We start from the raw sequence: 26,662 nt of genomic DNA on the forward strand, positions 1-26,662 counted from the left end.
CTGGGCGTGAGTGCCTTTCTGTGGGGCTGTGTGGGCTCCTGATGACGGTCACTTGCCTTTCCAAGTGCCCGGACACCAGCTGTCCCGACCCAGTCCAGGCCAGCCCCCGCCTCCTGGTGCCCAGGGCTCTGTGATGGGTCCATTCTGTACACATGTCCTTGGGCCTGGGAGCTGCCCCAGCGGGGACACCGGCCACAGAGCAAGGCGCCCAGGAAGTGTCCTCCCTCAGACAGCCCAGGGCAGTGCCTCTAAATGGTTGGTTAGTTCTTCTTCAGGTTAGAATGACCTCTGTGATGCAGAAAGTTCCCCGCCCACCCCGTTAATCTGAGGGTGTTTGGTCCCGTGTCTGCTCTGCCTGGAGGCAGGGCCAGAACTTCCTTGGCAGCTGGTGATGCCACCCGCCGTGCACCTTCCTTGAGCAGGATGTGTTTGTGTGTGTTTGCATGTGCATGTGCACACATGCATATGCACACAAGCACGTACAAATCTGCATACCACACACATGCCCACACACACACACATATGTGTGTGCTGCACGTGCATATATACATACCAACACATACATTCATATACATCCCACACATACATGCACATCCATACAAACCCACACACCACACATGCATATATAACCCACATATACAAGCACACATGCCCATATACACATGAACACACATGCATATACACCCATACACATCTTACACATGCACACACATCTATACACATCTACATGTACATGCCTCTAGACACATGTACACATGCATATGCATGCACACGTACACATCTATACACATCTACACACAAGCATACATACACATGCACACACCTCCATATACATATACCCACATACATGCACACACATACCCACACACATGCATGTACACGTGTATACAATACATGCACAGCAACACATATACCCACCCATATGCCCATATACACATGTACACATCCATATACACACATGCACACACATACATACACATGCACACACATCTGTACACATCCATACATCAGGCATGCATATATACACAGCCACATACATATGTACATACACATGCATATACACACATGCACACACATATATATCTAGACACATTTACACCCACAAATGCCTATTCACACATGCACACACATACCCATATACACATGTATATATGGACATACACCCATATACACATCTACACCCATGCCACACACATGTCTATACACACTTGCATATACCTACAAATCCACAGATACACACACATGTGCCTATGCACACTTATACGTATACATGCACACACATCTATACACATCCACACATCACACATGCATATACACATTCACATACACATGCACACATATGCATTTAAACCACAATCCCATATACACATGTACACATACAGATACACATGTATACATGCATATACACACATGCAGACACATATACGTGCATGCACAATATACACCCACATACATGCATACACTGGCACACACACACGAGGAAGTGCCAGGAAGTAGCAGGGCCCCTGCCAAGCCACAGCCACTGTGAGTCAAAGGGCTCAGGGAGGTGCTCAGGCTCAGGTGTGCCCCACCACAGGCAGGCCTGTTGCTCCCCAGCGACCATCCATGCCCACAGCCCAGGCAGGCAGGCCTCTCACTGCCCCACCTGCAGGGGAAGGTGAGGACAGCCAGGTACCACGTACAGAGCACAGGCTTGCCATCCAAACCTGCATGACCACCAACTGCAGTCTCTCAGCTTCGTTTTCTTCTGCATGAACCGGGGATGGCACAGCACACCAAGGGTACCTTCGGCTTCTAGGAGCCACAGCCGTGGAGCCGCAAGCAAATGCCTGCCCACCCAGTCCCCGTGGCCACACCCATGCCCACTGCACCCAGGTACTGGGGAGCAGCTGCTGGCCAGCTGCGGTTCCCCACCTTGGCACTTCTGAAATTCTCTCTACTGGAGTTAGCGCCGAGGTCTGGTTCCAGGACCCAGAGCTCTGGGGACTGACAGATGTTCAGTCTCTGGCAAACCAGGACGGTTGGTCCTCCAAGGTGAAGCCACACTAGAGCATTTGGACAGAGGGGCCTGGGAAGCCTTGGTTTTGTTAGCTGGGGCACCACTCAGAAGGAGCCACACGTGGGTCATATAAGATGTGGATGGCTGCTTTAATGAAAACATTCCCATGGGCAGCACCATCCAAGGATGGAAGAGCTCTTCTTGCCTAGGGTACTGAGCTTCCTGTCCTTAGATGTAATCAACCAGGAGGTGCAGGCCACTTGCTGAGGATCTGGCAGATGGAGTCAAAGCCCCAAGAGGTTGGTGGACTCGATGCTCCCAGAGGTCCCCCGTAGCCTAGGGGAGCCAAGGACTCCCCAGGACCTAGGAGGACCTTGCAGTGAGGACTGAGGCTGGCCCAGGGGGCAATTCTCCAATGGACCTTTCCCCCAGGAGGTGGGGGTGGGCTGAGGCAGGTGGGGTACCACCTGCAGATGGTGCCTGAGCTTAGCCCTTGCCAATTCTTCAGCGGGGCAGGGCCTGTGGCAGTTCCCTCTGCAGCAGCAGGGGGTCAGGAGGGGCTGGCTGGCAGGTGTGGGGAGCCCATGGGCCTGGAGGCCCAGCCTGGCTCCCGACCAAGCACCGGGAGCAACCCTGAGCCCGGGCCAGCTCCCAGCCATGTTGAGCTGCACCCCACAGAAGCCTCCTTCCAGCCTGCTCCCGGGGTTGTCTGCAGTCAGGTCTACCAAGTGTGTGGGCCACTACTGGGTTGCTGGGCTCCCTAAACTCCGCTCCCCCCACACCTCGAAATCTCAGGTGGGATGCACGCGTTCCTGCACAGTTAAGGGCACCGAGGCCCCTTCCCGGCTGAGGCTAGGTCAGGGCCTGGAAGGTCCCGGACCCGGCGCGGGGGCTCTGGGAGGGAGGGCCTTGTCCGGGGCTCCCCCTCTTCCCCTCCCGCCGCTCCGAGTCTCTCCCGCGCCAGGCCCTGGGTCTCAGCCTCCTCTGCCCCCCCGCCCCCGCCCCCCCGCTGGTGTCTGGCCCGGGGGTGTCCCCTGGCGCTGCGCCCCCCGCGCCCCCGCCCACGCCGCAGGGCCTCTCGCGTGTGCGCCCCCCGCGCGCGGCGGTGGTGGCCGGGCAGGGGTGCGGGGCGCCGGCGCGGGAGGCGGCGCCGGGCCCTTCGTCAGCCCCTCCCCGGCCGCGCCGCCGCCACTCGGCGCCTTTAAGGAGCGGGAGGGAGCCGCGAGGCGGCGGCTGCGGCGGCCGAGGCGCACGGGGCGGGGGCGCGGGGCGCGGCGCGGAGTCCGCTCGGGCCGGAGGCGGCTGGGCGGCCGGGGCCGGGCCGGAGCGGCGAGGAGCGCGGGGACCAGCCGGAGCCCCCGCCCGGGACATGGCCCAGGCGGGCCGCGCAGGTGAGGGCAGGGCGGGCGGCCGGGGGAGGGGCCGCGGGCGCAGGTGAGCCCCCGCGCAGGTGGGCGGAGGTTCCGGGGAGGGCCGAGCGCCCAGCGTCCTTCCTGCACCCCCGGCATCAGAGGCGCGGGGAGGGGCGCCGCGGGCGGGGTGGGGGGGCCGGGGCCGGTCAGGCCGTCCCCCTCCCCCAGGCGCGGGCGCCGCAGGGCTGCCCCGGGGCCGCCGCTCCATCCCACGCCCCCTGCGCAGCCTGGACGCGCCCCCTGCCCTGCAGCGCGCTCTCCCCGGGACGCGGCGGTTCCCCCCCAAGCTCCGTCAGGAGACCCAGATTTCTCCTCGGGAAGGAGGGGTGCTCCGCGCGCGCCGCCTGGGAACCAACCCCGGGGACAGAGCATCAGGGTGGTGGGGGTGTGAAGGTGGGGCCTCCTCTGGGGCCCCGTGGGCGGTGAGAGGCAGTGGGCGGCAGCATTCGTTCCTTCATTCATTCAGCGGGACGTTCATTCACCCCCCCGCGCTGTGTGTCAGGCCCGGAGCTGGGCCCTAGGGATCCGGAGGTGCCCGTGCTGGGCCCCGGGGTGGGGGCGCCCACAAGGCTAGCCGCACACTGTGGGCTCAGCAGGGCCTGCTGGCGGGGCTGGCATGTGTGAATCCACCATGAACTCGATCCCGGCCTGTGATGCTGGCAGGTGCTGTGCCATCCCCCAGGACTCGGCATTGGTCTGGCACCAACCCCACCCCTCTACCCACCAGCAGCAGCAGTGCTGGAATGGGTATGAATTCCCCTGTACACACGCACACTCAGTGTGAGCACCCCAGGCCCTGTGCAAATCCATGGCCGCCCCATGGGCACCTCTCGGGATGCCCCTGTGCACAGGCTGGGCATGTGGTTCAGGGCCCCCAGGAGTTCGGCTGGGGAGGGACACAGCAAATGTGGAGCCCATCTGAACACCTCCTTCTCACTGAGGAGCTGTGGGAGGCACCGGGAGATGACACCAGGCCAGCTGGAAACGCTGTGTCCCTCCCTCCTGTGAGAGCCCAAGGCCTTACCCGCCCCCGCTGCTCCCAGAGGGCACATGGCAGGGCGTGTGTCCGCCCACCACCCCCAGCCTGTGTGTGCATGCGTGTGCACTTGCATGGATCACCTGCCGGGGCGCCGTTGTTACAGTAGCAGCCAACGCGTTCCAGGCCACATGCAGAGTGCCCGGGTGGGGGGGGATGGTTCTCACCAGCCACCCCCCACCCAAGACATCCGAAACAGATACTCAGAGAGACAGCTCCTTAAGGTGGCCCAGAGAGTGTGGGCACAGCCTGGGTGCAGAGCCTGGTCTGTGGAACTCGGAGGGTGGTACGTGGTGGACTTTCTCTGTCACTGCCCAGTCAGGTGGCCCCCACGGATGGACAGGGAGCGCGGTCCGGCCCCTGCTCTGCCGTGGCTGAGAGTCCACGGGACTGTTTTAGGGACAAGTGGAGAGCCGCCCTGCCTGGGGCATCAGCACCTCGTGCTGCTCCAACATCTTGTCTTTCCTGCCTCGGTGCTGAGTGTGGCCCTTCCCTCTGGGCAGCGCTGACCTCTCCTCTGTGCAGCCAGGGACCCAGCAAGATGGGACTGTGCCCAGCCCTTCCGGACGACTCTGCATTTTGTAGATGTCCCCAGGGCCTCTTCAGGCCCTGAGCCTACTGACCTGAAAACGGCTCTTGGGATGGTATGTGGGGGAGCTGCACAGGTGAAGCTTTGGAACAGAGGCATCCTTGAGGACAGGGGCCCAAAGTGGGGCCGTGACACAGTGCTGGCTGCTCTGGACTGCCGGCTGCAGACAGGCAGGGTGACGGTCTAAAAGGGGGGTGACATTAGGACCAAGGGAGGCTGAAGGCTGAGGTGGAGGCTGTGGGTGTGAGGGGCGCCTATGAGACATTCCCCCTGAACACTGGCCGGACGCCTGCGGGGTGGGGGGCAGGAGAGCCAGGGGTTGTGGAGCCAGCACAGTGTGTGACTGTGGGCAGGTGAGTGGTGTTCCTGGGCTCACGCAGTATGCGGCCCGAGCAGCAAGCCAGGGACCGTCACTGAAGGAGGCCATAGAAGGACTTCTACTTTGCCAGGAGAATGCAGGTACTTCCAGAAGGGATTGCGTGGATTAGAGTGCAGATCCCACACAAGTTATTGCCCGTTCCCAGGGCAGACCTGTGGTGGTGCCCAGCAGGCACCCAGTCTGGAGAGGAGAGGGGAGGCGGGGAGGGCCTGTGTTCTGCGCCAGGGCTACCTGTGGGTAGTGAGGCCACAGGCGGTATGGCTCAGTGAAGGCCAGCAGTCTCTAGGCTGCTGAAGTGGAGTAGGCAGGTGGCGCCGGGCAGGCCTGGGGTCGGGCCGGACAGAGGAAGAGGTGTGTGTGGAGGGGCACAGGAGGGCGAGGACCCAGAGGGTGGCTGGAGGCACCCAAGGGCACAGGCCTGGGAGGGGTGTGTGGGGTGGGGGCAGGAAGAACTCAGGAAGAAGCACAGCAGTGGGGAATGGGACAGGGGGGAAGCCTGGGTGTTTGGTGGCCCTATCACCCACTGTGAGGGGGCGAGACCGGCCAGCAGAGCTGGCTCATAGGAGGGGCTGTTCTGTTGCCGCCACCCCAGTACCCGAGGTTGGGACCTCGTCTGGGCAGGGCTGGGCTGTCCAGGCCGGAGGAACCAGTTTCTGAGCTCCAGGTGCTGGCTCAGCTCTGGGGGGAGGTGCTGGCGGGCTGTGTGGGCAGGGGACTGATCTCGCAAGGGATTGATGGGCAGGGGACTGATCTCGCAAGGGATTGATAGGCAGGGGACCCATCCCGCAGGGGATACATCTCCGGCTCTCCCGGAGGACGGGAGGGGCTCCCAGGACCCTGGGAGATGGCAGGGGGTTCCAGGCATGACCCCGTAGTTGTCATCCTCGTCATTGTGGACATGGGGAAGCTCCCAGGCCCTAGGGTGCCAGGATGGCTTTGCAGGGTCCCCTTCCTGGGGGCCCGGGGCCAACACAAGGGCTGAATCGGAGGCCAGTGTCCCGGCTCAAGGCCTGTCTGAAATTTTGCCTTCAGGAAGCCTTTGGGGACTTTCCTGCAGCGTTGGAGGTGTTGCAGCTCCCGCTCCTCTGCTGAGCGCCCCCCCCTTGCCTGTCTCTCAGGCCTGGAAGCCCCTGTCCTCATGACAGGCCCTTGTTCCCCTGGCAGGTGCTGGGAAGTCCTCAGGGGGGACCCAGAGTGTGAGCTTACGGCTGGACCCCCCCTTGCTGGGGCCGAGTCCGTGTTGGGCTGGCCAGAAGGTGTGAATGTGCGGCCTGTGGGGGTGGCGGGGCATGGAGTTTCCGGTCCCACCTTCCAGTTAGCAGGGCCGGAAACAGGCTGGGGAACCCAGGGCCCTCTTCTGGGGCCTTTTTCACTGAGGACAGGGTGTGAATGCTCTGTGGGGAGTGGGGATGTCCCCGTGGGTTCTGGGTGCTGTGGCGGGCAGCCCAGGGGCGAGGGGACACCCTGGCACGTGCGTGATGTCACCTGCTCCTTCCGCATTGGCTTGAGTGTGTCTCCGTGGGGGAGGCTCCGTGTTCCTCCCACTTTGTGGATGAGGACACCAAGCCCCAGGAGGACAGAGTGTCTCATCCTGGGAGCCCCCGAAGCCAGAGGCAAGGCTGGAGGAGGATGGGGGTTTCGTCCCTGCTTGGATACACATCCCTGGCAGTTAGGCTGCATCATGGAGAGGACAGAGAGGCCGCTGGCTCCATCCGGGCTCACCTTAATGAGTCCTTGTAAGCCTCAGTGTCCTCAGCGGTGACCAGGGGGTCGGGACGGGGAGGGGAAGAGCTAGGAGCCAGGACCTGCTGTAAGTTTGCTCTAGGGCTGCTTTTTCTCCTTTCTCGGCCCCCGGCCCTGCTGGCCTATGCCTGGGGGTCTCCTCCCCGCTCCTCTCCTGCCCTCGGGGCCCCCAGTGTGGAGGGGGCATGCCCCTTGCTGGTCCTGGGGGTCTGCAGCCAGGCCGGGCAGGGGTGACCGGTATCCCCACCAAGGGCTGGGATGGGAGGGAGCTGAGAGTGCACAACAGCCTGGAAATCACATGAGATCCCAACCCCCCCCACACACGCCCTCAAATCCTCTCTACTCCCAGCTTTAAAATTCTTGTTTTCTAAAGAGAAAGAAAATGCTAAATTGTACCCCCTTTTGCAAAGGAACAGAGCCTTAATGAGTCACTCTGGAGGTAACTGCCACCTCCAGGGCCCCACGCCCACTGCCCGCCCGCACAGCTGTGTGGCCACGGCACCCACGGGGTACACATGTGGGTGGGGGGAGCCTCCTGCCATGGCCCCCGGCCCACTGCCTCTGGGCTGTCCCCAGGGCAGCATTTATGGGGTTTACGCTGAGGCGCTCAGGGCCTATGTGGCCACATCAGGCTCCACTTGAGGCTGGGGGACAGGGAGGGGGAGGCTCTGTGGCTGGAGGGGGATCAATGTGTGCGGCCAGGGTGGCCAGGGGCAGGTGCTGCGGGAAACCCGGTACCTGGGCGTCAAGCTGTTCCCAGGCTTCTTGGGAAGGCGCTGCTCCAGGCCGGGAGCCATGGGGCATGGGGCTGACCCACAGGGGTGGGTCCCTGGAGCGCTTGTAGAGCCCGTCTTGTTTGGAGATGGTCACCCTAATGTTTGCAGAGTCGCCTGTGTGGGGGAGGCACCCTCTTCCCAGACACCCCATCGTCCTGGAGGGGAGGACCAGCCATCTGGGAGCCAGGATGCCAAAGGAGGGCTGGATGCAGAAATGGAAACCCGCACTCTGTCCAGGAGGGGCGCTGGGTTGTTGTGGATCCGAGGCCACTTCAGAGTGGAGCCGTCTGCTGCGAGGCACGTCACCTCCTGCGTGGCAGCCGCTCGGGACGGATTGCGGGGCACGGGCCTTGGGGTAGGCTTGGGGGGCCATCCCAGGGACCTGTCCTTGCAGGTGCGGCACATCTGGGGCCGCCCACCACCTCTTGGACGCCGCTGTCTGTCTGGACGGCCCCAAGTGCCCAGGCCGTGTCATCCTTGCCGGGTCACCCCACTGACCGGGCCCAAGGCTTCCCTCCCCTGGGAGGCTGGTCCTGGATGAGCAACTCTGGAGTCATCCCTGGTGGTAAAAAGCGCTATTTTCAGCTTTCCCATTACTGCCCAGTACGTGTGTGGGGGGTGTTTATCCCTTGCTGTCTTTTTGTTCCTTCTGGAACAGCCGCAGGAGCACTGAGCAGCCCCGCCTCCAGGGTCCTGGCCGCCGGCTCCTGGTGCCATGAGTTGGCACCAGATGGGGAGCCTGCAGGCCAGAGGCAGCCGGGCCCCACCCCTGCTCGGGAGCAACCTGAGGCGACAGGTGGTCAGACGGCCCACGTGGGGTCCCCTTGGCTGGGGCTGCTCCTGGTGACTTGCTTTAGGCGACCGTAGCCTTCGGTGCCTCAGCAGAGCACGGGTGGTATGTGGAGGTGGGGCCTGCAGCATCCTCTGTGGCCCCTGTGTGTGCCCAGGGCATGGGCCTGTTTCCCACTCCCCATGGGGCTCCTGGGGTCACACCGGGGGACCTTCCTACAGCTGTGAGGCCCCCCGCCCCTGCTGCCCTCCCGAGAAGCCCGCAGGTGGCAGAGCTGTCACTGGCACAGTGACAGGTGCCACAGGAACTCCCTTGAGCGGGAGGAGAAAGCCTTTCCCTTGTGGAGCAAGAGTCTGGCAGGACAGAGGGGCACGTCTGGGGAGACCCGCCTCAAACACTTCGGGACCATCAGGAGCCAAAAGGGCAGAGCTGAGAAGGTACAGCAGTAACCAAAACTATTAATCACTAATTATCTCCTAAATAAGGTAATTAATGGGTGTTTAAATGGTATATTTATGAGATACCAAGAGGTCTTCAAGAAGCATATTTTTTTCAGAGTAGCTGGTTGGCCACCTTTGTCCTGTGGGGGAACTCCGGGGTTCTCATCCCCGGACAGGCAGGCTGGCTTCCTCCTCGGGTCTGTCTGTCCTCGGCTTCAGGCGGGGGCCTCACGGACCATGCAGCTCCCTGGATCGTGTGACATTGCTGGAGAGAAGGCAGCGTCAGCAGAGGACGTGCCCCTCCGTGGTACCTGGGGCCAGTGCGGCCAATGTCAGGCGGAAGGCCGTGGCTGGTGCTGTGGCTCCATGGTGCCATATTTGCAGCAGGGTCCGCCACGGGGACGTGGCTTCATTTGCGATGTGGTTGGAGCTGTGGGCCACAGCCTGCGGTGTGCTCAGGGCTGTGACCCCGGCTGTGACCCTGCCAGTGGCCTGCTGCTCTGGGGGTTGGGGCATGTGGCATGTGTCAGGGTCACTGTGCAGCCTGGGGTCCACGCCTGCCCTCGTGGAGCCACCTGGCTGCCCAGACACTGGATCTCTACGGGGTCCTATAGGATCTGAGCTCCAGCAGACAGGCTCCCCAGGCTCCCCGCATATCCCCGAAACAGCCTGGCCCATAAGCTCATCAGTGGCGCATACAGCAGTTTGGGACGTAGTTAGGACATGTTTCCATAGCAACCAACCCCCAACCTGCATTGGTTTCCTTCTGCGGCTTCTACTGGCCTCACGTCCCTCCTTGGTGGCCCCACAGCCTCTCCTGACCCAGAGAGGAGGTCTGACGACAGGTGCGGTGGGTGCTCCCCCAGGGGTGGCTCCAGGGTGTCCCCTGCAGCGGGCCATGTGGACATAATAAGAGCTCCTGGACCTGCTGTTCTCGTATGTGTGCGCACATGTGCATGTTCATGTATATATATGTGTGTGTGTATCCGTGCATGCACTTATCCATGTATTTGCGCACACATGTGCACATGTGTTTGTGTGCACTTGCAGTATTATGTGCATGTGTACATATTTGCACATGTATGTATTTGTGTGTGCATATGCACATGTGTGCATTCATATGCACGTCTGTGTGCATGTGTGTGCACTTGTGCATGCATGCATGTATATGTGAATATCAGCACATATCTGTGGCTGTATATGTTTGTGTTTATAGTGCATGTGTGTACATAACCAGGACATGTGCCTGCACGTATGTGTGCTTGTGTGTGCACATGTGTGCATGCATGTGTGTTAGCGTGCAACGTATCTGCACGTATTATGTGCATGTGTATGCATTCATGTGTACATATGCGTGTGCAGTTCATATGCATGTCTGTGTGCATGTGCATGTCTGCTCATGTGTATATGTGTGTCTGTGTGTATTTATGTGTGCATATGTGTCTGTGTGTGACACATGGAGAGACTGGGGACGAGGGCCCTGAGTGAGCCACAGTGGATCACATGTCTGCTGAGGCCCCATGGGAGGCCATGCACCCGCCTGGCTTCGGTGTAGTGTGAGGCAGGGCTGGGCAGCAGGCCCAGGGCTGGACATCCCCCACCAGGCTGCTGAGAGGCACGCGAGGCTCCCAGGAGGCCTGGGAGTCGGCGGGTGTGACTTGAACACCTGCAGAGCATGGCCAATCACCGCAGACACCTGGGGCCCCTCATTCCTCTGATTAGCCACACTCCTGATCCTGGAGGAGAAGCTTCTAGATCCAGCTTCTCATACAAACGGCCTGATTGCTTTGACTTGCATCTTTCCTCCTGCCCACCCAGCCCACCCTGTCCTGAAGACTCAGTGGGGGCCCCTTCCCCAGGAAGGCCTCTGGGCCTCCAGCCTGTGGGACCCCTGCATCCGGGACATGTGCACACCCGTGGGGTGCGGCATTGGCACTTGGCCCAGGGCCAGGCTGCCCCTTCTCTGCCCTGCGCTGCTAGGGCTGGGCCCAGAGGCTGCATCCCGGGGCCGGGAGCAGTGGGTTAGCTCTCTCCCTGACTCCCTCGTGTTCCCATCCTGGACCTGCAGTGGTGCCAGGGAGCTGGCTTCTGTTGCTCCATGGCCTGTGTGCTAACTTCTCCGGGAAGTTCCTGCCCGTGCCCGTGAACTGCTGTGTGTGTGATGCAGAGACAGGGAGGGGGTGCATGGAGCATGTGTGTGGCTGTGTCATCAGCACAGGCATGGGGAGGGAGAGGGGCTTGGGAGGATGGCGCTTTCCAGGGAACGCAGCCACACATTCAGATGTCTGCACAGACACGAGGATACGCAGACATGGACCTGCAGAGCCCGTGGATGGGCCTGGCTTCCAGGGTCGCCTCCACTGCCTACCGACTCCATGACCTAGTGTCGGTAATGGCATGTGTGTCAGCTGTAGGATGGGGACACGGGGGCTCTGTTAGGGTTATTTTAGGCAACTTCCCGCAGGGTGTCTGGCTTGTTCCAGTTACTCCACAGGTCACCTTTTAGTCATTTGCTTGTTGGCCAAACAATTGTGCTGGACCCAGAGCAGGCAAAGAGCTGCAGGGTGGGGAGTCCTCATCCTCACTGTTCTGGGGTCGTGGGGCCCAGACTTTAAACACCCCCCAAACTGTGTGCCCCAACCCAAGCTTCAGGAGACTCCCTGGCCCTCTAGGCATCTGTGTTCCCATGTCTCTGAGCATGCAGGTGACGGCCTCGGGGTGGGGAGCCCCCCATCTGCAGCAGGCCCTGCCCCGCCTCTTCTCACCCCTGTCTCTCCTCCACCTCTGGCTCCGGCCATGTGGGTCCTTGTCTGCCTCTCAGCCCTGCCCCTGTGGTTCCTGCGTCTGAGAACATTGGCGTGTATGTCCCACGTGTGCGTGTGCAGGAGTGAATGTGCACACACGCTGGGTGTGCCTGGCTCCTCCTCAAGGATGGAGGGACAGATCTTCAGGAAGGCCCCTCACATCCTGCCATGTCATCCCGCCACTGTGTCCCTTTGTGACATGTGACTTTGTTTAAAAGCCTGTGGGACGATGTGAGGAAGCGTGCACCCCCCCCATACAGAAGCTGGGTGACACCTGCTGCTAAGCGTTCCAGAAGCATGGGCAGCTGATGCCCGTGCACCCCCTTACCAGAGGCTGTTTGGAGCAGCCCCGGCCTGAGAGGAGGGTGGGATTTATAGCGCATCTGAATGAACCTATAGTGTATATTTAAAAACCAATGGGGGGGAATGTCTGGGGGGCTCCGTGGGTGAAGTGTGTGCCTTCTGCTCAGATCATGACCTCAGGTCCTGGGGTTAAGTCATGCGTTGGCCTCCCTGCCCAGCGGGGAGCCTGTCTTCCCTCCCACTTGTGTGCTCTCTCTCTCTCTCTCTCTGTCGCTCTCTCTCTGTTGCTCTCTCAAATGAATAAAGTCTTAAAAAAATAACATAAAACCAAAAACTGATGCAGGAATGCATTTTGAAAACAAGGAGGATAACAGTAAACAAGACAAACATGCCTTTGAAAAGAAATTCAAATAGTGACTCTGTCCAGAGGAGAGGGTCTCCTCTTCAACAGAGTGGCGCTGTGTGAGTACTCTGTCAGTGCCTCGCTGTGTGTCTGTCTGTCCTTCCTTCCCTGAGTCCGCTGTCAGATGTGTGGGGAAGGGGGCACAGCAGAGATGGGAGGGGGACATACTGTTTTCTCCAGGTCACTTCCTCCTCCCTGCTTGGCCTCCCCCGTCCCCCCACCCCCACCCAGGATGTCAGCTCTGCGAGGTCCCCACCCCGTCCCCCATATGTGCCATGGTGTCCCCAGCGCCTGCGTGGTGCCTATGGGTGGGCAGCCATGTGACACCCGAGCCCCCCTGCCCTGTTTGCCCGCCTCCAGCGGGGAGAAGCCCCCCAGCTTCCCTGCAGCCCTGCCCTCCACAAAGGCCGGCCTGTCACATGTGTCATCAGCGTGGTGGTGACCTAGGGTGATGGTGGACAGGAGGCAGGATGTGGTAGGGGTGCTGCAGGAGGCACATATCTGGAGCCTTCCTCCTTCCCTGGGCTGGAGCGCACATACGTGTGCATGCGTGTGTGCTGGGGCGGGGGTGGCAACAATGTCCCGGCCTTGTCTCCTGGGCAGAGCGTGCGCCATTCAGGTGTGAGGGCCGCCACAGCTGGGAGCTTCTGAACCCTCGCGCTTCAAGCTCAGGAGCCAGGTAGACTCGGGTCAAGCTTCTGGGGAGCCCATTGGCGCTTGCACTTGGCTGCCACACTCAACACTTAGGGCCCAAATAACAGGGACAGTAGGACGGTCCTCACCACCTGGCGCTTGCTCCTGAGGACCACGGTCAATCTGCCTAGCGACGGATGTTTGCATATTAATCTAGTGCATGTGGTAGTTTCTATACTTTTTAGTATCTGTGACTAGGAACACACATAACGTTAGTGTGATTTAAGCAAGAAATTTTATTTTTATTTTTTTATTAAAGTTTTCTTTTTTTAATAAAGATTTTATTTATTCATGAGAGAGACACAGAGAGAGGCAGAGACAGAGGCAGAGGGAGAAGCAGGCTCCCTGTGGGGAGCCCGATGTGGGACTGGATCCCAGGACCCTGGGGTCACGCCCATGAATTTTTAAATGACTGTGTGCTTTCGTAAATCACATAAATCTCTATACATGTTGGATTTATACATAAACACTTCTTTTTGCATTTTCAGTAGGGAGGGGTTTCTTTTGCTGATACTGTAAATGGTGTTGTTTTTAAACATCTCAAACTGGTTTTTTGTTGATGATAATAAGCAAGAGTGCCGTTGACTTTTGTATATTGGTCTTGTGTCCGGCAATCTTGCTGTACTCAACTACTTGTTCCATTCATATTTTTGGTGGAGTTGCTTTTTATTTTTATTTTTATTTTTTTTAAATTTTTTTTAAATTTTTTTTTTTTATTTATTTATGATAGTCACAGAGAGAGAGAGAGAGGCAGAGACACAGGCAGAGGGAGAAGCAGGCTCCATGCACCGGGAGCCTGATGTGGGATTCGATCCCAGGTCTCCAGGATCGCGCCCTGGGCCAAAGGCAGGCGCCAAACCGCTGCGCCACCCAGGGATCCCTGGAGTTGCTTTTTAAAAAATATTCTTTAAAAATTTATTTATTTGAGACAGAGAGAAAGCATGAGCATGAACGGGGGTTGGGGAGCCACAGAGGGAAGGAGCAGACTCTCCACAGAGCAGGGAGCCCAAGGCAGGACTTGATCCCAGGACCATGAGATCATGACCTGAGCTGAAGGCAGACGCTTAGCTGACTGAGCCCCCTGGGCACCCCTTATTTTCCATATAGACAGTGATGCCATCTGAGAATGGAGGGAATTTTGGGTTTTCCTTCCAAGTGTGTACCTTTTGTTTTGTCTCTTGTCCTGCTGTGCTAGCTAGGACTTCCTCCACTCACATCAGGGCACCAGGCCCACTTCCATGTTAAAAATGCTCAGTGTTGGCGCATCCCTTGCAGTCAATCCAGGGCCTGGACCAGTCTGCCACGCTGCCCACAGTGAGTGGCCAGAATCAAGAGTGTCTAGGGTTCCCCATGGGGAATATGGGTCAGACTCAGTGTTGCACCTATAGGTCACTTCTGGGCTTTGGGACGAGCTTCTGGCATGGCTCCCAGCCACAGTGTGTGTTCACGAGTTGGCAGTAAATCCAGGGCCTGGGAACAGGAAGGGTGTGTGTTGGGGAGTTTGTGGTGGGTTGGGTGGGGGGTCAGGTGGTGAAGGGGTCGGGCAGGTGGAGGGAATGGGTGGGAGGTGCTGTCCCTGTGCCAACAGAGCTGACCTTGCCCTTCAGGAACAGAACAGTGTGTGCTCCAGGCTCTGGGCTCAGGACAGGGACCCATGCTAGGTCCTGCAGGGGAGCGGGGCTGCTGCGGGCTCCCTGGGGCTATCTGTGTCCCCATAGCCATACCCAGGGAGAGCACACACCTCTCACTTGTGCATTGGCATCTGCTGCATGTGCAGACAGGCTCCCCAACACCAGCCAGAATCGAAAAGGGAGGTTCTCCGTCAGGTTCCTCATTGTGCCTATGGGGAAACTGAGGCACAGAAATGAGACGTGTGCCTGCTGGTCGGGGCTGACACCTCAGCAATGGCAAGCTCCGTGTGCATGGCGGCCATACTGTTTTCCATACAATCTAAGATGCAGTCAATGCCTAAGATACATGATTATTTTATAAACCCCGAGGAAGAATAAGCAAAACCATTTATAGCTGAGCCCCGAACTCCATGGGCGCCTGGGGTGCTGACTTCTGCATGGTCAAAAACCCACAGATGACTGCTGACTCCCCAGAATCTCACTGGTTGTTGTCCACCATCAGCCAGAGCCTCACCAGGAGCATAAAGAGCCGATGAGTCTGTGTTGTGCGTGTCGTATGCACTATGTGCTGTAGTCGCTGTGGGTCAGGCCAAAGAAAAGAAAATGTTAAGAAACACGTAAGGAAGTCTACTGAGAGGAAAAACACCTGTGTTTATCGAAAGGACCGTGTGTAAGTGGACTTGTGCAGCTCAAGCTCGTGTGACCCAAGGACCAGCCGTGAACTACGATGTGCTGTTATGTAAGACATGCTCTGAGTTGGTTTTTATATTTTCTTTAAGATTTTATTTATTTATTTGAAAGAGCCAGCACAGAGGCAGGGGGAGAAGCGGCTCCCTCTGGGGAGCCCGATGCAGGACTCAATGCCAGGACCCTGGGGTCACGCCCTGAGCCAAAGGCAGATACTCAACTGCTGAGCCCCCTGGGTGTCCCAAGACATGCTCTGGTTTTAAAGATGTTAATGTGTGAAAAAATGTGCTGGTGAGCACACCGAGGCCTTGGTTTGAGGTTTTCAGGCTCCTGAGGCGGGTATGCGTGTCCTCACCTCACAGCCGGGGCCCTGAGGAGCAGAGGGGCGGGGGGCTCACCTGCCGGTGCACAGCTTCTTGGGGATGAGGGCTGAGCTGGGATCCTGTTCGTCCTCAGCCCTGAGCTCTTAACCAGCAGCCACCCGAGTCCCCTGTGTTTTTGCAATGTGGCCACATCCACACATGGGGAGCCCTTGCATCACAGATGCTGGGGTGTCATCCAGGCCCTGGTGTTGCCAGGGCTCAATGGTCAACTGTCGATGGTGAGCTTCTTGGGAGCATCCCCCCAGCACCTTTGTGGTTTCAGCTTTGACAGGTTTTCGCCCACCTGCCATCTCCAGCCCTTCGTGGGTCTGCCCAGTGGAGGGCACCCTGGGCACCGGCTGGTTCCATCCAGGGCCCTGAGGAGGTCCGATGCCGTGGCCTAGCTTCTGTGGATGGTTCGGGTGATCCAGCAGTGGCCGCCCCAGGCCCCCCAAGAGGCCGACACAGATCCTTGGAGCTCAGGGTGGACTGTGGTGGGCACTGTAGGTGGAGAGCCAAGGCTGTGGAAAGAGGACGGGGCACAAGTGGAGCTCAGGCAGGCTCCCCCCACACACACACGCTGGGGCCTTGTCTCTGCCGAGGCCGCCGTCCAGGCCTGCACACGCAGTTGTGTCGGCCCCTTCACCCTCCTGGTGGCCTTGGGCAGGGCCTGTCGCCTGCCTGCAATGGGGAAACACACAGAAGCGTGTTGCCTGTGGGAAGACGTGTTCTGGGCCCGGTGTGACATCCTGGGCCGTGGGGCCTGTTCTGCCCACCTGGATGTCTCACATCAGCAGGTGGCTGAGTGGCCACTGTGGACAGAGCCCCTTCCCACCGGCTGACACCCTGTATCCACGCGGCACGGCCCACTGTGTGTTCTGGCCCCGGGCCACCTTGGGGGCGTCTTGATGGCCTCCAGTTTCAGTTTTGGGGAGCGCTCATTACCTCCTGTTGGAGGAGCTGGAGCCTGAATACGAGCACAGCGTCTGGCTGGTTAGCGAGGCATGGGGCGCTGATGAGGTTGGGAAGGCTGGCCTTGGTCTCGGCCATGTGGGGCCTCACGCAGGGACACGGGCTCAGGCCTGGCTAATGAGTGTGTTCCCCTTGGCAGGTGGTCCTCCCCCGGGTGGTGGTGCCCCCTGGCACCTTCGAACTGTCCTCAGCGACTCGGTGGAGAGCTCTGATGATGAATTCTTTGATGCCAGAGGTAAGTGAATGCCCTCGCCCCATCATTAGAGGGATCCCTAATGAGCATTGGCGTCTCTCCTGGGGCCACCACGCCCCACACTCTCACCATGTCCCACACTCACATGTACCAACCCGTGCATCCCCAGGGCAGGGGCTGTGCCTTTCTCGTCGGCCGTGGGGCATGGGCACCATCCTCCGCGGGCTTGGGGTTTGGGGGAGAGGAGGACCAGGAGGGACTTGGAGGAAGACAGGCTCCCGCAGGGGAAGCGACACCACCCAGTGCAATGGCCCAGGTGCCAACAGAGCTGGTGACCAGGCCCTGGGGGGACGTGGGGATGGAGGCGAGGAAAGGAGGCGGTGCCGGCGGGCGGCAGGTCTGCCCACAATGTCTGAGGGAGAGTCCCCACAGCCACGCTTGCCCAGCCTGAGTGGGCGGGGACGAGATGCACTGAGGCCTCCTCTGTACCCAGGGCCCGTCCTCACTGCCTGTCCGGCCCCGCCCCGGGAAGTCACCACGTCCAGGTGTCTGCTCGCTCCTGGGACGGCAGCTCTGAAACACCTGGCCGAACAGGGTCTTGAAAGGCAGACAGACTGTGCCTGAGAGGGACCCTGGGGACGTGGCCTGCGCAGTGCCTCGGTTTCCCCGTCAGCTCTGCACTTCTGGAAACGGGGAAGACTCCAACTCAGGGCAGCAGGGCCCGGGTGCCAGGCCTCCCCAGCCCTCCCCGGCCCACCTGGGCCTCACGTGCTGCCTCCCGTGGGTGTCTGGCTGCAGTGGCTGTGGGTTTTCTTCTCCGTGGCAACTGGCTGACAGTGTGACAACAGTGCTGTCAATATTTTGATGCTCAGAACACTTTTATTTCAAATATTTTGCAGTTCACCAGGGTGGGTGCTCCCGGACGGTGGGGACGGCAGGTGGCGGGCAGTGCTGAGGGCCTGCTCACCTGCTTCCCTCCAGCAGCTGTGGGCACATCCTGCCCCTACCCCACAGGCTGCACCTCCCTCTACACCTGCCACCACCTCCCATGACCTTGCCCCTGTGACCCCCCCGTGACCTCCCCATGACCTTCCCCCATGACCTCCCCCATGACCTCCCCTGTGGCCTTCCCCCGTGACTCCCCCATGCACACCCCACCTCATATGGGGGTTTCCCTGGCAAGATGAGAGCCCCTTGCCATGTGCAGGGGGGATGGTTAGGCCCTGGGGGGGGGGCAGGATCCCTCTCGTGTGTGGGCGGCTTGGGGGCCTTGGCAGGGGTACAGAGCAGTCTGTGCACCCCATGCCGCCCAGGCAGGACTCAGCTCCATGGGCCACATGGCCGGTGCCCCCATGGGTGCTGCGGGCTGGGCAATGGGGTCCAGATCCTCAGAACCAGGAGAGGTGCGTTCCTCCTGTTGTCCAAGGGGATCTGGGGGCCACGGTGTAGCCTCTGAGGGTGGGGTATAGAGCAGGGCCAAACCTGGAGGCATCGGGGGGCCCAGGGCTCAAGCCCTGACCACGCCCAAGCTGAGTTCGTCTGGCCACCCATATCCAGGCTGGGGAACAGCCCTGAGGACTGGGAGGCTTGTCCAGGGTCACTCGGGGTTGGGCAGAGCTGGGGCTGAAACCACCCCCTCCACTGTCTATGTTCACTGGGTGTCCACCCATCAGGGAGCAGGCGCTGCCCTTGCAGGGCAGGCATCGTGGGCGCTGCCCTCACGGAGGGGCCATCGCGTGGCTGGGGACAGGGAGACAGCCGGCCAGTGGGTGAGCTGCAGCAACAGTTGCCGAAAATAAAACAAGGGAAGAGACACCTCAGCAGAGACAGGAGACACACTGGACCGTCTGTCCTCCAGGAAACACCAGCTGAGACCATGGTGTGACACTGCCCCCTGCCCGCGAGGACAGCCAGTTGCCTCCACCAACACTGATGGAGGAGTTGGGATTTGCAAACTGCTGGCAGGAGCAGCTGCGGTCCGGCTGTGTGTAGTGAGTTCCAGCTCCTCCACAGCTCGTGGTCCTCACCCCCGGGTACCGGCTGTCCTGTCGCTGGGTGTCTGCCCGGGGCGAGGGAGAGCGCACGTCCACCCGAGAGCGTGTGCAGGGACTGCACTAGCTGCTGCCCAAACCTGACACAGCCCAGATGCACAGCGGCAGGTGAACAAGTGCACGAACGTGGGTCAGCTGAGCAGGGAGACGCGGCGTGGCCGTGACAATGGCAGGCCCTAGGGGTGGGGGCTGTGAGTGGGAGACGATGGGTGGACAGAGTGCCCTGGGGGCTGACCCAAGGACGCAGAACTGGGATGTGACGCGCCTGTGTGGCAGGAGCAGGGAGGGGCCTGGGGGCGGGAGAAAACTCTGGGGGTGATAGTTTTGAGGTCCCTGTGCCCAAACTTTCCAAATTGTCCTTTTACCTGCATGTAGTTTACTGAGCACTGTTCTCCTCAGTGACACCATTAAAAGTGGAGGCCCCTGCCCCCCGATGTAATCTGAGGGATGCTGTGGGGTGAGCGGTGGGCCCCTGGGGACATGCTGGCTGTCCTTGGGCCCTCCCCTGGCATCTAGACAACAGCCTGGTACCTCGCCATGAACTCATACAAGCAGTCCCAGCCCTGGCAATTGTGGGTGTGTGTGTGTGCTGGGCTGGGGGATGAAGCTGAGGGGGGCCGGGGTGAAGCCAGGGCAGCTGGGGGGTGCAGCCTGGGAGGCCAGGGTGCAGCAGGGGCATCTGGAGGGCGGGGGGAAGCTGGGGGTAGAAGGGTGTGGCCAGGGTTTGCTTTCCGGGCACACCTGGCCTGGGTGGCTTGATGGGAGCACAGCCGAGCCCCCTCCGGGGGGTACCCTAGAGGTTTCTGCTGCCGCTGCGTCCTCTGTGTCCACCACTGTCCGTGGCTCCCATGCCCAGGGCGGCAGACCTGGCACCGTTGACGCCCTGCTGCCCTCCAGTGGGAGGCCGGCCCCGGGAGCTGCCCTCGGCCTCATGGAGACCCTGTTCCTGGTCCTACCCCCGGGACTGAGAGAAACCGGTACACTGCCCTGACAGCGGTTGGCGTCCTGGAGAATGTGGGGTGCATCTCTGTCTGGGATTGTCCCAAGGGCGTGGCCCCCACGGAAGGGCAGGTAGTGGACAGATGTGGGGCTGGTGACTGGCTGGTGTGTGACCCCAGGGAAGCTGTGGGGCCTGGGTCCCGGGTCTCTATAGGGCAGGGGCAGGGTTGTCTCGGACGAGGGGGACACTGCTGGCCATGGAGGTTGAACCACGGCTCGTGGCCCCAGGGGAAGATCTGCAGTCTAATCCTGGGGGCCCCAGGGCAGGGTGCTTCTGGATCCTGGGAGATGGGCGGTATTGGGTGGGTGACCCTGGAAGGGATGGGGCTGGGACAAGGAGTTGTGCTGCTTGGGCGTCCTATGGATGCAGCAGCAGCGGAGGCTCCGGCGTGGGAAGAGGCTGAGTGGAGCCAGGTGGCCACAGGCTAGGGTCAGGTCTGGTCAGCCTGGGGTCAGAGCTGGGGCTCCATGGGGGTGAAGTAGGTGCAGAGGTCATGGGAGGTTAGTACCAGCATGCAGGGAGCAACCTCCAGAAGTTGAAATGCAAAATCAATAAGTGGGGCATTGATCCAGCCAGCCCGCTGTGGTGCTTGGGCCCTGCCAGGAGGCACGTACTGCACGGATAGATGTGCAGCAGACAGACGGCCACCAGGCTCCACCAGGGGAGCCCGCTGTTGGCAGAGTAAGGCTGCTGCCATCCGAGGAGTCCCGGGGCGGGTGGAGCAGGTCGAGGCATGAGTGGGGGGCAGAAGGCATGGGAAGCCCACGGAAGATTCTGGAAGGCAGAGTGAGGAAGGGTGGCTCCTCAGGAGCTAACCAGGGATTGTGGAGAGAGGGACCTATGGGGACAGAGAGGTCCTGGGCCCAGAGAGCGAGGCCTGTCCTGGTGGCAGGGGTGGGGACCCTGTGGCAGAGGCCCCGCAGCCTGGGAGGGATGGGGCGGGTGGGGGTGAGAGCCGGGGTGCGTGGGGTGGGCCGACGCCAAGTGTGGGGACAGGATGGTGAGGCTGTGGGATGGTGGACCAGGAGGGGAGGATGGCCTCTGTGCTGGGCCCTGGGGGCCCCTGGAGGAATTGGGACTGGGATATGTACGCAAGCCCTGCTGAGCACCTGCTGGATGCATGGCCCCAGGCCCAGAGCCCCAGGTCACCTGTCTTGCCGTGTCAGGATGATTTTACTGCTGTGTTTTCTCACAAAACCGGGTTCCCGTGGTGGGGGCGGCCAGGGGCCAGTTGGGGGGCGGTCGGGGGCTGCTTGGGGGCAGTCAGGGGCTGTCGGGGGGCAGTTGGGGATGGTCGTGTCTCACGATGCACAGGCAGGTACACAGACCTCTGGGCTTGGCAGGAACAGGTGAAGGGCTGTGTGCCTGGGCAACGGGGCTGGGAGAGCCAGCCCTGCAGGAGGCCACTGCCCAGTCCTTGGCCGGGACACCCCAGGGCAGAGGGCAGCTTGGCTCCAGGCCCTGTAACCACTTCCTTTGTGACCTTGTGTCGCCCCAGGGCATGCATGACCACGATGTTGTTCTATCGCTGACGAAGACCCCGGGTCATAGAGCTCAGGCCACTGTCCGAGGCCAGAGCTTGAAGCAAGTCCATCTAACCCCAAACTGGGCTTCTAACCCCTTGTGGCCCTGCTGCCCCCAGGCTGGACCTGCCCAATACCTTCCTGCTGACAGCGCCTCATGCCCTGCGGCCTTTTCATGTTTACGGCGTCACCTATGGCACTCAGGACGGCACCCTGGGAACGGCTGCACGACTAGAGTCGCGGTCCCCGTGGAATAGATACGAGGACAGGGCCAGTTGAGGGATGTGTGCAAAGGCCCAGCCCATGTAGGGCAGGGTCTGGCCTGGAACCTGTTGTGGGGGGGCGGCAGGCGCTGCCTGCAGGTGTCGACATGGGCCCGGATCCAGCACACCACCCTGGGGAATGGTCTGGGTGTGTGTGGTGCCAGGTGGGGGGCAAGGGGGGGTTGGCAGTTCCTGAAACTGCTGTAATCCTGGTTGTAGCCTGGGGCCAGGTCCCCAACTTCTTGGTGCTTCTCCTTCCTCTTCTGTAAAACAGATATGGTAATGGTCGTTATGCCTTCAGGAGGATCAGGTGGACATGTGTCAGGTGCCCACAACCATCTCAGCGCAGGGCTTGTGTTGGGTGGGTGAGAGCGTCAGTGAGGTGACCAGGCGACGAGACCCCACGATGTGTGAGCAGGTGATCCAGCGGGACGTGGGGCGGGAGCCTGAGCGCAGAGCCTGCGGCACCCTGGGCAGTCCCCAGCTGCAGCCCCAGCGCCTCGTCCTTATCCTTGGCAGCATCTCGGGGCTCGGCTCCTCATCCGTGGCTGTCATGGGCTTGAGGATCCCCCTTGCCAACGCTGTACTGTCTGCTCAAAGACACAGGGCACGGTGCCCGTTGCCAGGAGAGCCCATCCCTTGGAAAGCAGGGCTGGGGGCGGCTGGCGGCCTGTGGTTGAGGACATCCCTGTCTCTGGGACTGGGACGAGGGGCCACACCCAGCCAGGGTGCCGCTGACCTGTGCGTGCTGTGCTTGGGCCTTCAGGGTCCTTGCTGAGCTTAGACTGGAGAAGGGCATGGGTTGAGATGGGGCTGGGGGCCTGGGGGAGTTGGAGATGTTACAGGGTCACAGACTTGGCATGAGAGCCCAGCCTTCCGCCGCCTAGTCCTGCAGACAAAGCTGCCCCTACCCCACTTGCACCCCACATCCTGGAGCCACCCCTTTGTCACACGGGCCAGTGACTGTAACCTGCTCATCAATGCACACCAGGACCAGTACCCACAGCCTCATGGAACCCTCACCACAGCTTTGTAGTGTAGTATAGACCTTGCCGCTCCCGTGTTTCAGATGGAGACACTGAGGCTAGGAGAGGTTAAGTAACAAGGCGTGGCTTTCCTTTTCCTCCCACACACACTTCCTTTCAGGAAATTCCACTCCTGGAGGCGGGATTGGACACTGCAATGGGGTCTTCGGTGTCGCTCGCACGTGCCCCCTCATGTTGGGGCCCCATAGGGCATAGCACCCGTGCTTTCTCCTGATGGAAGCTTCCGGAACATGCTGCAGCTGTCCAAGAGCACACACCCCTTCCATGGCGGGAGTCTGTGGCCACAGGTAGGTTCACGGGGTGCGGGCCACATGCTCACGGCCATCTCTGCTTCTGCCCACAGAGGAGGTGGCCGAAGGGAAGAATGCCATCCTCATTGGGATGAGCCAGTGGAATTCGAACGACCTGGTGGAGCAGATGGAGACCATGGGGAAGCTGGAGGAGCATCAGGGTGAGACTCCACTTCCCGGAGCCCCAGGCATGGACGTGCTGCGGGGGCGGGGGGGGCGGTGGTGTGGGCGTCCGGGCTGGAACCCGCGGCTCTGAGGACAGTCACGGGTCTCTGGGCGCCTTCCCTGCCTGGACCCACATCCCTGCAGAAACCTCGTGGGCACCTGTGCAGACGCCTGAGCTTCTACCCTCTGCCCCCAGGGATGCACATCAGTAGGGGCAGGGGTGCAGCCGTGTCCTTGGAGGGCTGGGCCTGTGCTGTGGGGAGAGCTGGCTAAGCTGGGGCGGCAAGTGCAGGAGTCTCTGGGGGTCCGTTCAGGAGGGTTTTCATGGGTGGGAGCAACCGGGAGTGCATCTGCAGACATGGCAGGCTGGTGTCTCAGGCTCCTGCCTTTGGGTGTGGAGAGCTAAAGTGACATGGTGATGTGTACAAGATGGAGGGGGGTCAGATGTGGCCCGGGGCCGTCCCTTCCCTACTCTGTGTAGCACCCCTCCGGCTCCCTTCCCTCATTCCCCACAGTCATTCCTTCCTCCTGGGCTGGGCCAGGCCGTCCCCTCAGGGGGCGTTGGGCAACGTGGTCCCGCCTGGCCCAGGAGAAGGGCGTTGGGTGGCAACCGGCTCAGTGCTGGTGACCTTCCCGGAACTCCGTCCCCCTCAGCGCTGTCCTGGGAAGTAGACGTGCCAGGGGGGTGACTGCTCCATTTGCAGGTGAAGAGCCCAAGGCTCTTGGAAGCTGGGTCTTGCCCCAGGTTGTCAGAGCTACTGGCAGTGGGTACAGATCCCTGGGGTCCTGATTCCCGGCTGGATGGTGGTGGAGGTGTGTGTGTGTGGGGTCACAGTCATAAAGAAAGGCCTCAAGGGCCACTGGCACCTTCACAGGGAGCTGGCCCCGGGGCCAGTCCAGAGGCAAAGCCCCCATTGTCACAGCCCCGTGTCAGCAGCCTAGCCCTTGGACAGCTCCTTCCTTTGTCCCAAACGCCAGGGGACCCAGGAGGGGTCAGCAGGTACAGGTGCTTCCCCAGGATGGTGCTCCATGCCAGTAAGACAAACCCAGATGTGCCCTGACCTCCCATCAGGCCGTCCTTTCCCTACCCCCTGCCCCGCGGATGGAGACTTGGCACAGTGTGAGCTGGGGTGAGGCGAGGCAAGGTGGGCAGAGCCAGGAGGGCCAGGGAGGCTGCAGAGGGGAGCTTTGGGCACCGTCTGGGGCCTGGGAGTGGACTTGGCTCTGCAGCCATGCAAGCCAATGGCAAATGTGTGTTCGTAGGGAGAGTGGGGCTGGAACCGACCTTGTGAGGATCAAGGGAGCCAGGAGGGCCCTGTGCATCCAGGGCCCATCATCATCACCCCAGGATGCATGCGGGGCATCCCCATGGCTGGATCCTTGGGACAGCACTTTTGGGGTCTCCCTGGGCACAGGGGGCAGCAGGAGAGTGCGGGAAGATGGGGGGCAAGGAGGAGGAACCTCTGGTCTGGCCCCTGGGAGCTCATGATGGGCTTCAGCCCTAAGGGCTGTCTACCACCACACGGGCTGCCCTGTGTGTAGTGTGGGCACAGGCCCTGGTGGGGCGCAGAGCCCAGGAGGAGTAGGGTCCTGGCCGGGGCTACCTGGGGCAGGAGGAGGCTGAGCGGGGGGATCTAGAGGGATGCCCTGGGCATGAGTCTGGACAGCAGAGGGACCGGGAGCAGGTCAGGAGAAGGCTGCCCTCGAAACTGGCCCTTGGGGTCCCCCCTGACCCCAAGTTCATGTCCAGGCACAACCTTGTCCCCAGGCTGCTGACTCAGCTCAGTAGCCACCTACTGAGCTCTGCCTGAATGTCCCAAAGCTGCTTTGTGCTCTCCGTGTTCCTGACGGCACATGATGTGTAACATATACTCCATACACATGCTCGCATGATGTATGACGATGAATGATATATAAGATGATACAATGTGTCCTATGTATGCACATACAGGTACGATACATGATGTATGATATAGTATCTACTCCCTATGCACACATGATACGCACGACATAAGTACGATGTATTCGTGCATCCGTGTACAGTGATTACATATAATGTGTATGTATTTATATACACACACGTACACATGTACACACATAAACACGTGCATTTTCTTTTTATCATTTTTTCAAGTATTTCTTTCTCCATTGCCCCTATCAGACTTGCCTCAGGGACATGCCACACCTGGGTCTCATCTTGCCCTTCCTGCTCTTACTTTCGGGTCCTTGTTGGGCTCTGGAAATTTCCTCAGCTCCAACCCAATCAGTAGCTGCCCAGTCCTGTCTGCTCCAGCTGTTGCCATTTGTCTGGTCAGCTCTTCTGTAGAGTCTGTTTTGGGTTTTTTTGGGAGGAGGGTTTTGCTTTTGTGTATGTGTGTGTTTAAACAATCCTCTTTTCATTTTCGTGTGCTCTGGGTTTTTCCCCATAACAACCTGATATCAATCCGTAGGTGCCATGGACTCGCCCCATGCTTTGCAACATTTCCATCTCCCCTGTTCTTTTAAGTTCCAGTCTCCTAGTGGGTTGGACATGGATGGAAATAGACCACATGCACCTTGGTGTGAGCTAATTAGCCAAAGATCCCTGAGTGAGATTCTGACACAGAACAGGAAGGTGCTTGCATCCAGCACTCTTGGGAAGCTCGGAGCTGCCACGAACAATCGTCCTAGGAAAGTAGGTCCTGCCGAGTTCGCCTTAAAACCGAGGCATGATTCATGCACCATACAACCCACCCTCTTCAAGTGCTTTTTTTTTTTTTTTTTTTAATTAGAGAGAGAGCGAGAGCACAAGTAGGGGGAGTGGCAGGTAGAGGGAGAGGGAGAAACAGGCTTCCCACTGAACAGGGAGCCCGATAAGGGACTCGATCCCAGGACCCCGGGGATCATGACCTGAGCTGAAGGCAGATAGATGCTTAATCAACTGTGCTACCCAGGCGGCCCTTCAAGTGCTTTTTGTATGCTTTGTATATTCGTGGGGCTGAGCAGCCATCACTTGTACTTGGTTCTGGAATGTTTCATCCCCCCAAAAAGAAATCCTGTACATGTCAGCACTCACCCCTCAAAACCCCAGAGTTTTGTAGAAGCGGAATCCAACAAGAAATGGCCTCTTATA

At 60.0% G+C, this 26,662-nt stretch overlaps 1 protein-coding gene across 1 annotated transcript in view; it reads left to right on the plus strand.

Annotated features, from left to right (window-relative positions):
* The first annotated feature begins 3,225 nt into the window (after positions 1-3,225).
* The window catches only part of PITPNM3 (PITPNM family member 3), a 60,784-nt gene continuing 37,347 nt past the window's right edge, over positions 3,226-26,662 (plus strand). Inside the window, exons 1-3 of the mRNA XM_072730002.1 lie at positions 3,226-3,390; positions 17,159-17,254; positions 23,439-23,546. Of these exons, the coding sequence (XP_072586103.1) occupies positions 3,369-3,390; positions 17,159-17,254; positions 23,439-23,546 (226 nt within the window). The 5' untranslated portion in view covers positions 3,226-3,368. The remainder of the gene's footprint in view (positions 3,391-17,158; positions 17,255-23,438; positions 23,547-26,662) is intronic.

The sequence above is a fragment of the Vulpes vulpes genome, chromosome 12 (assembly GCF_048418805.1).
Source record: "Vulpes vulpes isolate BD-2025 chromosome 12, VulVul3, whole genome shotgun sequence".
NCBI classification, from domain to species: domain Eukaryota; kingdom Metazoa; phylum Chordata; class Mammalia; order Carnivora; family Canidae; genus Vulpes; species Vulpes vulpes.